Source organism: Cebidichthys violaceus, unplaced genomic scaffold, assembly GCF_023349555.1.
Source record: "Cebidichthys violaceus isolate CVI_PGR_0920_01 unplaced genomic scaffold, fCebVio1.0.p SCAF_1, whole genome shotgun sequence".
Lineage (NCBI taxonomy): Eukaryota > Metazoa > Chordata > Actinopteri > Perciformes > Stichaeidae > Cebidichthys > Cebidichthys violaceus.
The window spans coordinates 420181-435868 of record NW_027176262.1 but is presented as its reverse complement, the minus strand read 5'-3'; the positions used below and the strand labels follow the sequence as shown (position 1 = coordinate 435868).

General features: G+C 45.0%; 1 protein-coding gene and 1 non-coding gene across 2 annotated transcripts in view; one reads left to right on the top strand and one right to left on the bottom strand.

The window, feature by feature from the left end:
• Nucleotides 1-3032: 3032 nt before the first annotated feature.
• Nucleotides 3033-15688, top strand: part of plekhg2 (pleckstrin homology domain containing, family G (with RhoGef domain) member 2) — a 48411-nt gene continuing 35755 nt past the window's right edge. Inside the window, exons 1-2 of the mRNA XM_068731272.1 lie at nucleotides 3033-3131; nucleotides 8449-8549. Coding sequence (XP_068587373.1) covers nucleotides 3033-3131; nucleotides 8449-8549 — 200 coding nt within the window. The remainder of the gene's footprint in view (nucleotides 3132-8448; nucleotides 8550-15688) is intronic.
• Nucleotides 5957-6048, bottom strand: trnar-ucu (transfer RNA arginine (anticodon UCU)). The gene is given in 2 exon segments: nucleotides 5957-5992; nucleotides 6012-6048. It is a non-coding gene; the product is annotated as a tRNA-Arg (tRNA).

Sequence of the window (15688 nt, the reverse complement as noted above, 5' to 3'; positions counted from 1 at the left end):
CTCCAGCTCAGGCTCAGGTGTGCTGGAAGTGAAATGATTGCAGGGTCTCACGACGTCGTCACGAAGGGGAAGAGATATACGATTACTCCTTAAACATGAGGCAATGTGTTTCATAGGAAGAGGAAGCTGTCAATCAAAAGTCTTCTTCTGGTCTGTAAAGCACCGTCCTCCTCTCTCAGAGGTGTCGGTAGGAGCGTTTCTCTTTACGAGCCAGGCTAGCTGTTTCCCACTGCTCCCAGTCTTTATGCTAAGCTAGGCTAATCAGGCCCTGACTCCAGCTTCAGTCTTCTCTTCTCAGCCTCATGAAGACGCTGAATCATCTGAAGTTCCTCATCAGACAGAGGAATGCATTTGAACGTTGAAGGTTGTGTTGGTATGTTTACATCACAGCTGAAGCACAGACCGTTTCACATTCACATACTGTAATCCAAACTCAAACAGGAGCGTTGTGTCAGTTGGTGGTGCGATGCTCTGCTGCACACACACTTCCTGTTTACTCTGCAGGGTTTACGCTCCAACCCCAGAGACGAGACAAAGACAACCGACGGACCGCTTCCTTGTCAGTAATCGTTACGTTTGATTGGCTGCTGCATCGACCTTCTTTAATTTGTGGGAGTAGAAACAGTTAAACAGGTGTCTGGATGCCAACACACACACACACATTCTCTCATGTGTGTGTTGAAGTGAGTGGAACAGCAGAACAGGAAACAAGGTAACAACCATCTGTCTTCATTTAGAGCTGCAGCACAAAGAGTTTTATTCAAGACGTTCTAACAGATCTACTGGACCATGTGGACTGATAGACCGGTGGACTGAGAGACCGGTGGACTGAGATACCGGTGGACTGATAGACCGGTGGACTGAGAGACCGGTGGACTGAGAGACCGGTGGACCGATAGACCGGTGGACTGAGAGACCGGTGGACTGAGAGACCGGTGGACTGATAGACCAGTGGACTGAGAGACCGGTGGACTGAGAGACCGGTGGACTGAGAGACCGGTGGACTGATAGACCGGTGGACTGAGAGACCGGTGGACTGAGAGACCGGTGGACTGATAGACCGGTGGATTGACGGGTTTCTTCAGCGTGGTGGCTGATCCGGATGACGGTTGTCAGTTCTTGTTTCTTTGTTTCTTGCTCTGGAGACAGTGAGGAGGACTCTCCTCTCTCATTGCTGTCTCATATCTCTCGTGTCTTTATGTGTGAAGGACAACATGTGGATGTATTTTGTGATTTTTATCGTCTTAAAAAACTATGTTCACAAATGTGTTTTGTTGTGGATTTCGTTCGCTTTTGATGAATCTGAAATACGTCTGAAATGAGTCGCTGGGCGTCCGTGTAGGACGAGGACGGGTCACAGAACAGGACTTTCAGCCAGGAGACCTCTGTTTGTGTCCCGTTGTTAAGACGCACCAGAGGGGCGTTCACTGACCTGCTTTATATCAGAGAACTCAACGGTAGAATCTCTTCAGCTCGCGTTAAACATCGAACCACAAACACATTCAGAGAACATGCTGAAGGAGGAACAGGAAGTAGAAGAGTGCTGACTCATGTCTGGGTTTAATGACTCGTTCCTGCAGAACTCTGTCGTCATTTTGATCTTAATACCGACGTGTAGAAACATCACCGTGAAAGAGAAGAGTTCAGTGAATGTGTTTGTTTGATATTCTTTGATTCATTCCTTTGATCGACACAGAACACGTCAATGAACATCAGTACGAAACACAGAACTGATGTTTTACATCGTAGTGTTCAAAACCAACATATATATACCAACATATATATATATACTAACATATATATATATACTAACATATATATACTAACACACACATATATATATATATATATATATATATATATATACCAACACATATATACTAACATATATATACTAACATCTATATACTAACATATATATACTAACACATATATACTAACACATATATATATATATATACTAACACATATATACTAACACATATATATATATACCAACATATATATATACCAACATATATACTAACATATATATATACTAACATATATATATACTAACACATATATACTAACATATATATACTAACATATACCTCATATACTAACATATATATATATATACTAACATACATATATACTAACATATATATACTAACATATACCTCATATACTAACATATATATATATATATATATACTAACATATATATACTAACATATACCTCATATCCTAACTGAATAAAACATGTATGGTCTTTGTTCTGTGAGTGTAAACAATCTTCAGTTTGTTAGTTATAGACAAAGATTATCAGAATATTCATAAAGAACATGAAAGCTTCCTGATATGACGGGTTGATGTTATTTAAATCATTGAGTTTTGTGAATCCTTCTTTTGAGTGACGGTTTAATAAAGTTTAGGGTTGTTGAATCAGATGAGTCTGAAATGAGTGACTTGATGTCTCTGACATGTCTCTGACACGTCTCTGTAGATCTTAAGCATCTCTTCCTGTCTGTCTCTCTCCAGCCGCCAAGCGTCCGTCCTCCGTCTCGTCCCTGAGTGGGATTGTGGGTAGGATGATGTCGTCCGGCGAGCGAGGAGCCTCGTCCTCCTCCTGCACCTCCGTCAACACCGTCTGCTCGGACGGCGAGCGTCCCGCCTCCCTCTCTCTCTCCTCCTCCGCCTCCTCCTCCGTCTCCCTGCAGGACACCTCCCACTCCTCCTCCTCCTCTTCCTCTTCTTCCTCTTCCTCTCTGCCATACGGCGCCATGCCGACCTACAACGCCTCCTCCTCCTCCACGCCGAAGAGGAACGGCTCGGACATCAGCCTGGACCTCACTCCGCTGGTCACGCGTCACGGAGGAGGAGGAGCTTCTGGAGGAGGAGGAGCTCCTGGAGGAAAAGGAGGAGGAGCCTGTGTGGCGGTCACAGGTGGAGGGCACCCTCCTGATGGAGCCAATCAGGCGGCTGCGGCGGCTGCGGCGGCTGCGGAGGCTGCGGCGGCTGCGGAGGCTGCGGCGGCTGCGGCAGTGGCCATGGCGACGCCCAGACAGCTGTCACGGCTGGAACGAGTGGTTCTGGAGATCGTAGAGACGGAACAAGCCTACGTCAGAGACCTGAAGAGCATCGTGGAGGTAACACCCATCATCATACATTATATATATTATATATGATATGATATATTATATATATTATATATGATATATTATATATTATATTTATGTTCTTAGTCAGCAATCGGGTTTCAAAAGGTGACGTCATCAAAATGTCCAAATACCAAAGATATTCAGTTTATGGGAAACAACTTCCTGGTTTTTATGTCTTTTGACCTCATCATGCTAAATATATGTGTGTGTGTGTGTGTGTGTGTGTGTGTGTGTGTGTGTGTGTGTGTGTGTGTGTGTGTGTGTGTGGGAGGAGCTAGCTATAGCTTAGATTAACTGGCCAGGTGTGAATGCCTCTGGGCCTGTTTACCTGCAGCTGGTCTCTACACACACACACACACACACACACACACACACACACACACACTCACACACACACACACACACACACACACACACACACACACACACACACACACACCTCCGCCCACTCTTTCTTTTCATTGTTTCTGGCTCAGAGGAACATGTCTGTTCATTCTACAGTTCAGAGTTCTTCTTCTCTCTTTTCATTGATGACGTTTTCACCTCATTCAGGTCTGAACATGACGACATGAATCTGTAAACGACGTCATTCATCTCAGCAGGGACGGTGGTTATACCTGTTGCATTGTGGGAAATCAAACAGTGTTTCAAGTTATTCTTTGAGTTAAAAATGTACTTTTTCTAAAGGAAGTTTTGAATGAAAAAACTTGTGTGTGTGTGTGTGTGTGTGTGTGTGTGTGTGTGTCTCATCCATCACTGGTCCAGGTGCACCAGGAGTCAGCCAGGCTGTGTGTGTGTGTGTGTGTGTGTGTATGTGTGTGTGTGTGTGTGTGTGTGTGTGTGTGTGTATGTGTGTGTGTGTGTGTGTGTGTGTGTGTGTGTGTGTGTGTGTGTGCATCCATCTGTCAGATTGGAGTATGAAACATCTTTTGAAGTAAAAGAGATAATTTACTGCTGCTTTCATCCTCTGCCATGACACACACACACACACACACACACACTCACTCTCACACACACACACACACACACACACACACACACACACACACACACACACACACACACACACACACTTGTGGCTCGGCTGTCATCAGGTTAACCAGCTGTCTGTCAGTTTCTTCTTCTCTGACCTTCAGCGGAGGATGAACCCTCTCTGTCATCACCACATCTTTCTTCTTCGTTGGTTAATCCCTCCTTACTGTCTCTCTCTGTGTGTTCATGTGAAACACAATGTCGTCACTGAAGTTTATCAGTTTATTATATTCAGATTATTATAATCGGGAATAGTTTGATTTCACACTGAATGCTGACGCTTTCTTTTACTTCTAACTTCAAGTACAATCCCAGAATGCCTCTCTGCTGATGGGAAGGAGCTCTGATAGATGATAGGTGTGTGAGTGTGTGTGTGTGTGTGTGTGTGTGTGTGTGTGTGTGTGTGTGTGTGTGTGTGTTGTCCTGTAATGTAAGCCTTCATTCCTGCTGCTCTCTGCATTTGAGGTTTTGCTGAAGTCTGGTTTTGATTGAGGCTACATGATGTCACGCTCACTGGGAATCTGAACCAACTACCATAATAGGCCTGTGTGTGTGTGTGTGTGTGTGTGTGTGTGTGTGTGTGAGAGTGAGTGTGTGTGTGTGTGTGTGTGTGTGTGTGTGTGTGTGTGTGTGTGTGTGTGTGAGTGTGTGTGTGTGTGTGTGTGTGTGTGTGAGTGTGTGTGTGTGTGTGTGTGTGTGTGTGTGTGTGAGTGTGTGTGTGTGTGTGTGTGAGAAAGAGAATAATAGCAATTCAGAAAGAGTCACTAAACTCATTTCTCTATAAACTTTTATAGAATAATTTCTCCTAAAGCAGCTGAGATCAATCAAACTCTATTCATTCAGTTACTAATTAAAAGTTCTTCTTCTTCTTCTTCTTCTTCTTCTTCTTCTTCTTCTTCTTCTTCTTCTTCTTCTTCTTCTTCTTCTTCTTCTTTTCTTCTTCTTCTTCTTCTTCTTCTTTCTCTTCTCAAGAGTATCTGGGATATTGCTGAAGTATGTGAAATCATAAAGAAGTGGAATATTTTCCTCTGATGTAGTTTTTTGTTGTTGTTTTCTAAGAGAGGAAAGTGGGGAAGTGAACATGAGACGGGATTCTGCTGTTGACCTGCAGCCAAGTGGGACAGGAAACAGGGGGGGGGGGGGGGGGGGGGACGAAGAAAGATGGGGGAGGAACAGATGACTGGGGGGGTGAGGGGGCTGGGGGGGAACTAGAGGGGTAAGAAGTAGGGAAAAGATGAGTGGGGGGGTAAAACTTTGGGATTGAAGGGAGATTGGGGGACAGGAAAGGGGAAGAAGTTGAAAAAATGTGGATGAAAAATGTTAAAGAGAAAGAGAGAAGGAGCATAAAGAAGGAGACAAGGAAAGGAGAAGAAAAAGGACAAGACGACAGAAGAATGTGGAGGAAAAAGGGGAGGAGGCAAATTTTGGGTCCCAGAGTTGATTTGGGGAACAAGTAGGGAAAGAAAACAGGATTCAATAAAGAGAGAAACTTCCTCTCCGTCACATTCTACAGCTCTGAGTTCATTGTTTCTGCTTTCATCCTCAGATTAAACAGTTATATTAAGATAAGATTAGGCTGCTTTAAATCTTAAACTCATAGTGAATTCCTTATTTCAATATTTATGCCTTTTATCATGAATTGCAACCTAAAGGTCAACTTTGGTGGGATTCGACCCCACAACCTTTGAGTTTGATTTTTAGTAAATTCCTTATTTTAGCATGAAAGGATTAATTCACACATCTTGAAAGTTCACGTCCCCCTTTTATCAGTATCTAGAGGTCAACTCTGGTGGGACTCAAACCCACAACCTTTGAATGTCTTCCTTAGAGTCCAACTAGAAGTCCAACGCGCAGTCCATTGCGCCACAGAGTCTCTTACAGCTTGTAAAAATTCATTATAAAAAAGAAGACAGGAAAAAAGGATATAATCCAACCTAGAATTCTACAATGTAAAGGTTCAAAACATGCTGCATGTAAAACTTGACTTTGAAGGGACTCAAACCCAAAACCTCTGAGTCTATCTCCTGGTAAATTCATTATTTCAGCATGAAGGAATTCATTCAAGCAGAGATTCCACAGTTTCAAGGTTTAATACTGCCTTTAGTCATGAAATGCAGTATCTAAAGGTCAACTCTGGTGGGACTCGAACCCACAACCTTTGAGTTTTATTTGTAGAAAATTCCTTATTTTAAGCATGAACAGATTAGTTCAAGCAGGTGCCCCACATCCACAGTCTGTCAGCAATAATTTGTCCCAAAAAAATAAGAAAAACAGGATTAATCCAACATATAATGTAAAGGTTCACACCATGCTGCATGTAAGACTCTGGTGGGACTCGAACCAACAACCTTTGACTGTAATTCCTCTTCTCTTAGCGTGAAGGGATTTATCAACGCAGGAATCTTGAAAGTTCACTGCTGCCTTTTATCATGAATTGCAATACTTAAATGTCAACTTTGGTGGGATTTGAACACACAACCTTTGAATTTAACAGCAGCTGTATCCAATCAGACAACACTGAGGCTGATTCAGGAAGACAAACACATGTTGTCATATAGTCTGAAGGACTTCACATAAATAAACTAAATGTAGATTTACTAAACAGACACCACTCTGCTCTATTCTATTCTAGCTCTACTTCTCTACTTCTCTCCTCACGATGTTTGTTTTGTTTCCATCATTCCTTCTTCTTCTTCTTCTCCTCATCTTCCTGTCGACCTTCCCTCATTTCTCACTCATCTGTCTATCTCTCTCTCTTTCTCTCTCTCTCTTTCTCTCTCTCCCTCCATGCCCTCCAGTGTGTGTGTGTGTTTCCTGTTGCCTTTAAAAGGTGATGAATGTGGCCAAGGCCTCTCATTATATGCCTCATTATACACACACACACACACACACACACACACACACACACACACACACACACACACACACAAAGTGCTTGTTTTTGTACCCAATTTAGGGGAAAAAACAGTGAAGGAATGAGAGAGAAATGATTGTTTGCTTGCAGCCACTTTGTGTGTGTGTGTGTGTGTGTGTGTGTGTGTGTGTATTTATTTGTACACACACAGACACACACATCCAGAAACATTGTCTGCAGACTTTGCCGTCGTGGTAAATGTAGTTTGGGTTAATTGGTTTCTATTTAAAGCTTCTTTCACAGCACATTGTCTGACCAATCAGAACACTGCATCCCATAATAACCAGTGAGAATGGAGCATGGCTGCGTTACAGGCTGGTCTTCAGTGAACATGTGTGGTGTGGATGATTGAGTTTTTTTGTATCTATGCGAGTTGTAGTTTAAAGGGCCAGCGTGTCGGATCCAGAGCCATCTAGTGGTGACGTTGCACACTGCGACCAACTGGACCTACAACGTGAGAGCACCGTAGAAACATGGCGGCCTGCGTGAAGATGTAGACGACTCATTCTACGCTAACGAAGACACAAAGATTTCAGGTTGTTAGACACTCATGGAAACATAGTTATGGATATTAACACTGGCCCTTTAACACAGAGCTGGTCCTGATTGGTTCACAGTCTCACACCTTTGTTTTCTTTTAATTGTTATTTTTTAGAACAAATTGATCCACATCGTGTCCTAAAAGGTGTAGATGGAATTCTGGTTTCAGACTAAAGAGAACGGGACCAGATTCTGTTATTTCTTTTTAGAAGAAGAGACTTCTATCGTCTCGTCTCTCAGGACACGTGACCTGCTGTCTTCATGGTGCACAGTCTGTTCGTCTGTTGCTTATTAACTTCCTGTTTTCTTCTTTGTTGTTTCTTGTTTGACTTCCTGTCTGATGCCAGCGTGTTCTGGTGGGTGAGGAAGGTATCGCCTGTTTAAAATAAAAGCATTGAACTGAGCGTGCTCACTTCAGCTGAGAGACAGAAATATCTATATTAAATCTACACCATTCATCACAACCAGAAGCTGTAAAAACGTCATTATTAACGGTCCTTGAACACATCATGTGTGACGAAAGGAGAGGAGAGGAGAGGATGTAAACATGTGAATAGAAAATATAAATTCCAGTGTTCCAATTTTTACACATTTACAACAAATTAAAAGAAATTCAGCTTGCATATTTTTCTTCTTTTTTAATGAGTGATGTCATCATAACTGTTGTTCTCTTTAAACACATGTTCTAGTTCTCTACTTCTACTCGTGATGGTTCTGTTTCACAGAGGACCAGGACTTTTATTTTGAAGTGAGAAAGGAAACATGTGTCATCATTTAAACACTGTTGTTGTAATACATGTGATCGTCTGTGTGTCTCAGGATTATCTCGGCTGCATCATCGACTGTGGTTCTCTGCCTCTGAAGCCGGAGCAGGTCAGCACTCTGTTCTGTAACATCGAGGACATCTACGAGTTCAACAGGTACACACATTCACACACACACACACACACACACACACACACACACACACACACACACACACACACACACAACACACACCTATACAGACACACACACACACACATCTTCACCACGGCGGTGTGAACAGGAAGAGCACGTTTCATTTAATTGGTGGCTTTGAGTTACTGGAAAATATCTCTTCTAAAACAGAGAGAGAGAGAGAGAGAGAGAGAGAGAGAGAGAGAGAGAGAGAGAGAGAGAGACAGAGAGAGAGACAGAGAGAGATTTTTTTCTATATATTTCTTAAAACAACATGAAAGAACATAAAACCTTGTCATGGCATCAAGAATGAAACAAACCAAATCAAAAACAAAAAACACTCAAGTCCGTTTCTCTTCACAGTGTTTTTAAAGGGGGGTTGAATATTAGTTCATCTCCAGACACACATTTTGCTTCATTGTTGCACTGATTCTCAATGAATCCTGCACGTTGTTCATGCTGTTGTTCATGTTCAGTCTCTGTCTTCCAAGAGTACAGACTCTGTCCCATTGAGGGATGGTCCTGAGACCCCTGTGGAATAAGTCCTAGATCCAGAAAAGGATCTGCAGAGTCTCTTTACCTTTAAAACAGTTAAATAAATAAAAACCAACAAAACAAAACTTGTCCTTGAGTTGCCCTTAGGCTGTGAGACCTTGTTCACCATCAGCTCTTCCATTGTTCAGCTCTTTGTTGATCTTCTGAGCTATTTTCTTCAGTCTGTAGCCTTCCTTCACTGTTATCCCTCCTCTGTCTTTACTCCTCATGTGTGACCTGAGAGAGCTGGAGAGCTTCTCTTTGTCAGAGAAGTAATCCTCCACTTTAACTCCTTTTACACTTTTAGTTCTCCTCAGAAACCCCTTTATCTTCTCCACACTGTAGTCTCTAGAGCTCCTACCGCTGCTAGCCCTGTGGTCAGAAGAGTCACTGTCAGCAGCAGAGTCCTCTTCCAGACTGGACTCAGGGACGTTTTCCAGACTGGACTCAGGGTCCTTCTCCAGACTGGACTCAGTGTCCTCCTCCAGACTGGACTCAGTGTCCTCCTCCAGACTGGACTCAGGGTCCTCCTCCAGACTGGACTCAGATTTAGCTGCTCCTCTGCTTCCTTTTGTTGCCACTTTCTTTGCCTGTGAGCTTCCATTGTTTCCTTTCTTTTTCCTCTTCCGCTGAGGGACTTTGATCTGCTCCTCGTCTCCCTCCATGTCCACCTCACGGCCTGCCCCTACCTGTCCTCCATTACTCTCCCTCCCCACCTGTCCTCCACTACTCTCCCTCACCTCCTGTACCTCACTTGTCCCCTCCACCCTCACCTCCTTAACCCCACTCGTCCCCTCCTCCCTCACCTTCTTAACCCCACTCGTCCCCTCCTTCATTACCTCCTGGACCCCACTTGTCCCCTCCTGTCCATCTTGTTTGTCTCCTTTGCCCTCCTCAGAACCTTTCTGGTTTTGGTTCTGGTCATTATGACAACTGTTTTTCTCAGGACAGGCTCTGCTCTACTGTCCCTGTTTCCCACAACTGAAACATTTAAACTCCTCAGTCGTTGCAAAAATTACTTACTCAAAGTCCTCCACTGTGACTGTGAACATGAGGTCCACCTGTCTGCTCCTGTTCTTGGGGATCATGAGGAGCTGTCTCCTGTGAGACACCACGTGCCTCAGAAGTGGAGACTTGGCCCCAGATGACAGCTTCTTAACTTTAGACACAATCTTTCCATGTCTGGACAGCTCTCTGGTTATCAGCTCATCTTTAACAAATGGTGGCACGTTGGAAACAGTGACTTTCACCGCCGGGTCGCTGAGAGGATAGACAGGTAGGAAGCCGCCGTTCACCTCGATCGCGTTGTCCAACACCAGTTTTGTATTTTCTTCACTATCACAAAAAATTATCACCGCACCGTTCATCCGTGCAGCGGACCTCACGTTGCTGTGACCGATGAGCTCCCCCACTGCCAGGCTGCAGTCCTCCAACCTCGTTAGTTTGGTGAAGTCCATGGCGGCGTGCAGCACGCCGACCAGTGCGTGCTGAACGGCTGCAAACACCACCAAAAAAAGCCCTAAAACCCCCCAAGTGTTCACCCAAACACTATGAGCCCCACACACCACAATACACTATCATATACAACGTTAAATGACGAAGAAAAAGATTGAAAAAACGCTGTCAAACACGCTCCGAAAACTCAGCACTCCTTCCACTCAGAGAGACAGAGAGAGAGAGAGACAGAGAGAGGGAGAGAGAGAGAGAGAGGGAGAGACAGAGAGAGGGAGAGAGAGAGGGAGCGAGAGAGAGAGAGAGAGAGAGAGGGAGAGAGAGAGAGAGAGGGAGAGAGAGAGAGAGAGAGAGAGAGAGAGAGAGAGAGACAGAGAGAGGGAGAGAAAGAGAGAGAGAGACAGAGAGAGGGAGAGAGAGAGAGAGAGAGAGACAGAGAGAGAGAGACAGAGAGAGGGAGAGAGAGAGAGACAGAGAGAGGGAGAGACAGAGAGAGAGAGACAGAGAGAGAGAGAGAGAGAGACAGAGAGAGGGAGAGAGAGAGAGAGAGTCCCACGATGAAGAAGTGTTTTTTGTTTTTGGCAGCAGCTGAGCTCATGTGACGGTTCTGCTTCTGTGTCACGCTAGTTTGAGCCTCGTGGTGCGTTCATGTGCAGTCAAACATTCCGGTGCTCTGCAACAGTGCATCATGGTCGTACAGACGGATGTCCATATTGTGCAGGTCGCTTTGCTCTGTGTGTGTGTGTGTTGGATTGATTTCTGATTTTTTGCAGATATTACAAATATGTTTTTAAAGACTACCAACTCTAACTGTGTGTGTGTGTGTGTGTGTGTGTGTGTGTGTGTGTGTGTGTGTGTGTGTGTGTGTGTGTGTGTGTGAAGGGAGGGGGGTGCTTTGAGACTCTTGGAAGGAAGCTGTTAAAATGTGTCACACACACACATATAACCCTCCACCCTGCTGAGAGTCCTGTTTTCACACTTCTCTTTCTTTATGTTTGTTTCAACACACACACACACACACACACACACACACACACACACACACACACACACACACACACACACACACACTCTGAAACACTAACAGTCCAGGCATCCTGCCCCTGGTTCTCATGGGAAATATTGAGAGAGAGAGAGAGAGAGAGAGAGAGAGAGAGAGAGAGAGAGAGAGAGAGAGACAGAGAGAGAGACAGAGAGAGAGAGACAGAGAGAGAGAGAGACAGAGAGAGAGAGAAAGAGAGACAGAGAGAGACTGAACAGGACTGAACAGGGACTACAGCAACAGCTGGACATAGTAGACCAGTTCTGTCACAACTGGGCCCTGGCAGTAAATATGAAGATGATGATGACATGATTTTTCAAAAACGCCCCAGATGTCAGGAGAACAAATACCAGTTTAGCATAAATACTAAGGTGATTGAACACAGTATGAGTTATAGCTACCTGGGTTTAACCATCTAAGCATCAGGGAGTTTCAACATGGCAGTGAATGCACTAAAAGAAAAAGCTCCAAGAGCTCTTCATGCAATTAAGAGAAAATTCTATAATTTTCAAATCCCAATTAAAATCTGGCTCAAAATCTTTGACAGTGTCATCCAGCCCATTGCGCTGTATGGTAGTGAAGTATGGGGTCCACTCAGTCACCACAGCTACACCCGCTGGGACAAACACCCAACAGAATCTCTACACGCAGAATTCTGCAGATACATTCTACACATACACAGAAACACACCAACAAATGCATGTAGAGCAGAACTAGGCAGACTCCCACTGATCATTAACATTCAGAAGAGAGCACTCACATTCTTCAATCACCTTAAATCCAGACCCCTACACACCCTCCACTCCAAAGTCCTCCAGACCCAAGAGCTGAGCCCAGAGAAGAGTCCCCTATGTCAGCTGGTGCTGAGACTAACTGCCTCCTCTCAGACACACCGGGACCAGTCTCACAACAACACCGCTCTCCAAATACCAATCAGAGTGAAACGCATTCTAACACGACGTAAAGAAACCTATCTGGAGCACTGGAAGGAAGAAACCAAAAGACAAAGTAGACTAGAATGTTATCTGATGAAGAGTCAGAATATGTCTCTACTATCAGAGAGAGACAGCAGAGACAGATCCTCACCAGGTACAGAGAGAGACAGAGAGACATTATGAAGAGTCAGAATATCTCTCTACTGTCAGAGAGAGACAGCAGAGACAGATCCTCACCAGGTACAGAGAGAGAGACAGAGAGACATTATGAAGAGTCAGAATATGTCTCTACTGTCAGAGAGAGACAGCAGAGACAGATCCTCACCAGGTACAGAGAGACACAGAGAGACATTACGAAGAGTCAGAATATGTCTCTACTGTCAGAGAGAGACAGCAGAGACAGATCCTCACCAGGTACAGGCTCAGTGACCACACACTGGAAATAGAAAGAGGAAGACACAAGAAGACATGGACACCAAAAGAGAACAGAACGTGTGGTCACTGTGGGACAGGTGAGACTGAGACAGAGATGCACTTCCTCCTAAAATGTGAAGCGTTCAATCAAATTAGGAACTTTTACTTTAACAAATTCAACTCTGTAATTTCAGATTTTAAAACGTAATAACAACTCAAAATTAATATGTCACAATATGTCCTAACATGTCACAACCTGAGGGACAATGAGTGACACACACACACACACACACACACACACACACACACACACACTGTACGTATGTAATTAATAATCAATCTAGATGTTATATTAATGATATTGTATATTAATGTTATTGTGTATTAATATTATTGTATGTTTATTTTTGTTGATGCTTTGGCAATACTGTTTCTAAACTTTCATGCCAATAAAGCTATTGAAATTGAATTGAAATTGAATTGAATTGAGAGAGAGAGAGAGAGAGAGAGAGAGAGAGAGAAAGACAGAGAGAGAGAGTCAGAGATTTTGATTTTTAAAAAACCTTTTATTGATCCAGAACAGATTACTGTCACGTCATGAATTCAAATAAATAAGAAATAAAACAACTCCTCCAACCACAGAAACATACATATCAAACATGAAACTCATCTTTTTACTTCAGTCATCAGTCAAAGTTGAACTTTCAACCTGAACTAAAGATCAAAAAGTACGACAGACTCAAGAAAAGTCTTAGATTTCATATATCCAATAGTTTCCAATCCGTTAGACCGGATCGTCCCCTGAAGGCACCGCGGTTCATCGGTTCCCATCAGCAGACTTCTTCTTCTTTAACGTCGTCCAGCAAGACCGGGTCTGCGTCCGATCCGTAGTCCGGTTCCCCGTCTTGTAGACGACCCCCAGAAGCTGACCTGGGGGGAGCGAAGCAGCTTCCAGAGCTTCTTCTGACTCCAGCCTGCAGCTGTTTAAAGCGACGCTCACACCTCCATGAGGAGACGCTGCCCAGAGCATCTCAGTGGCTTTGACTTCAGTGGAGACTTCAGGTACTGAGGCCCGGTTCTGTCCATCTCTCCACCGGTGTTGTTCAACGGTGTGATGTTGAGGCTCTGTTTTGAGGGGTCAGAGCAGAGAGACAGAGAGCAGGACAGAGACACAAACACTGTGGAGACCATGATCATCAGGGTTTCGTCTGTTGAACAGTTCTACCTCTCTGTGCTTTGTAAAGGAGAGTGATCTGCTTTTTAAGGCGGAAACGCTTCTTCTCCTCCAGAAGGTGCCTCCATGTGTGGACTGATCGAAGGAATTTGGCGACATCACTGAAGTGATCACTTATTCTGACAGATTTCTTATTAAATGTTTGATCCAGATATGAGTTGATTTCTTCCAGTGTATACAGGTCTATGATTATGCTGGAGGTTCCACTAGCAGACATGTTTACCTCAGAGTCATGCTCCATGTCCTCCCCACCGGACACCTGGCTGTTGGACCCACTGGGTTCATCACGTGTGGTGGCTGCCTCCTCCACGCTGTCCTCTGGCTCCGGTCGCTCAGTCCGAGAGCTGCTGTCCTCTGCACCGTCAGCCTGCTCTGGACCAGCAGCCTGACCTTGGTCAGCTTCAGCTGTCGGCCCTTTACTGCTGCCTGCTCCACTTTCCCTGATTCCTTCATCTGCTCCTGCTGTCAGTGCTTCCTCTGCTACTTTCCTTCCCTCTGTTGTGAGACTCAGAACAGCTGAGTTGTCATTGATAATTTTTTCTCCGCCTGAATCAGCTCTCTGTTCCCCGACCCGATTGTTTGTCTGCCCGCTGTGTTCCTCCTCGGTCGGCGGATCATCGCCCCCCCCGGAGCAGCGACCTCCGCCGGCTCGTCATTCAGCGGAGCCCGGGTGTGATCGAGCTCCTCCGCCGGTACGGCCCCCGGCTCGGGGCGCCCTTCGGCCGGCCTGCGAGGACAAGCGGCCCGCTTGTGCCCCACATCCCCACACTCAAAGCACCTGATGCTACCTGTGCTAGCGTACAGCATGTAGTGTCCCTCCCCGTGTTTCACCCTAAAAGAGACCTCCAGTGTCTGAGAAGGACCGGTAAGGAACATGAACACCTGTCTCCTGAAGGACTGGACATGTTTCAGTTTATCGTCTTTACAGCCCAGACCCACAGTTTTGAAGCTGCTCGCCAGCTTCCCGAAGCGCTGCAGCTCCCGCTTCAACACCTGGCTGGAGATGAACGGGGGAACACCGGAGACGGTGACCCGGATGGAGGGCACTGCGAGCGGGGAAACCTGCAGATACACGCCGTTCATCGTGACGCCGCTCGATATTAAATCCGCCACAAAACGCTCCTCTTTTAGAAACACCACCACACCTCTGTTCATCCTGGAGGCATAGCTCAGATTAACGTGTCCCACACGGTCCCCCACAGCCAGGAGAACCGCCTCTACCGGGACACACGGGTCGGGTTGAACCCGAACTCCATGTCTCAGTGACAGGGACGGCGTCTCAGAGGACGCCATCCCCGACAAGAAACACGGTTTTCTGTCCGCCAAAATACCACTGATCACACAAAATATCACCACAAGTCAATCACACAGTGAACTATGGATGAAAAAAGATGAAACGTTTGAAAAAAATCACCAAACATTTAGCAACGCTCACCACGCTCTCTACCACCACGCTCTCCCACCAGAGAGAGAGAGAGAGAGAGAGAGAGAGAAACAGAGAGAGAGAGA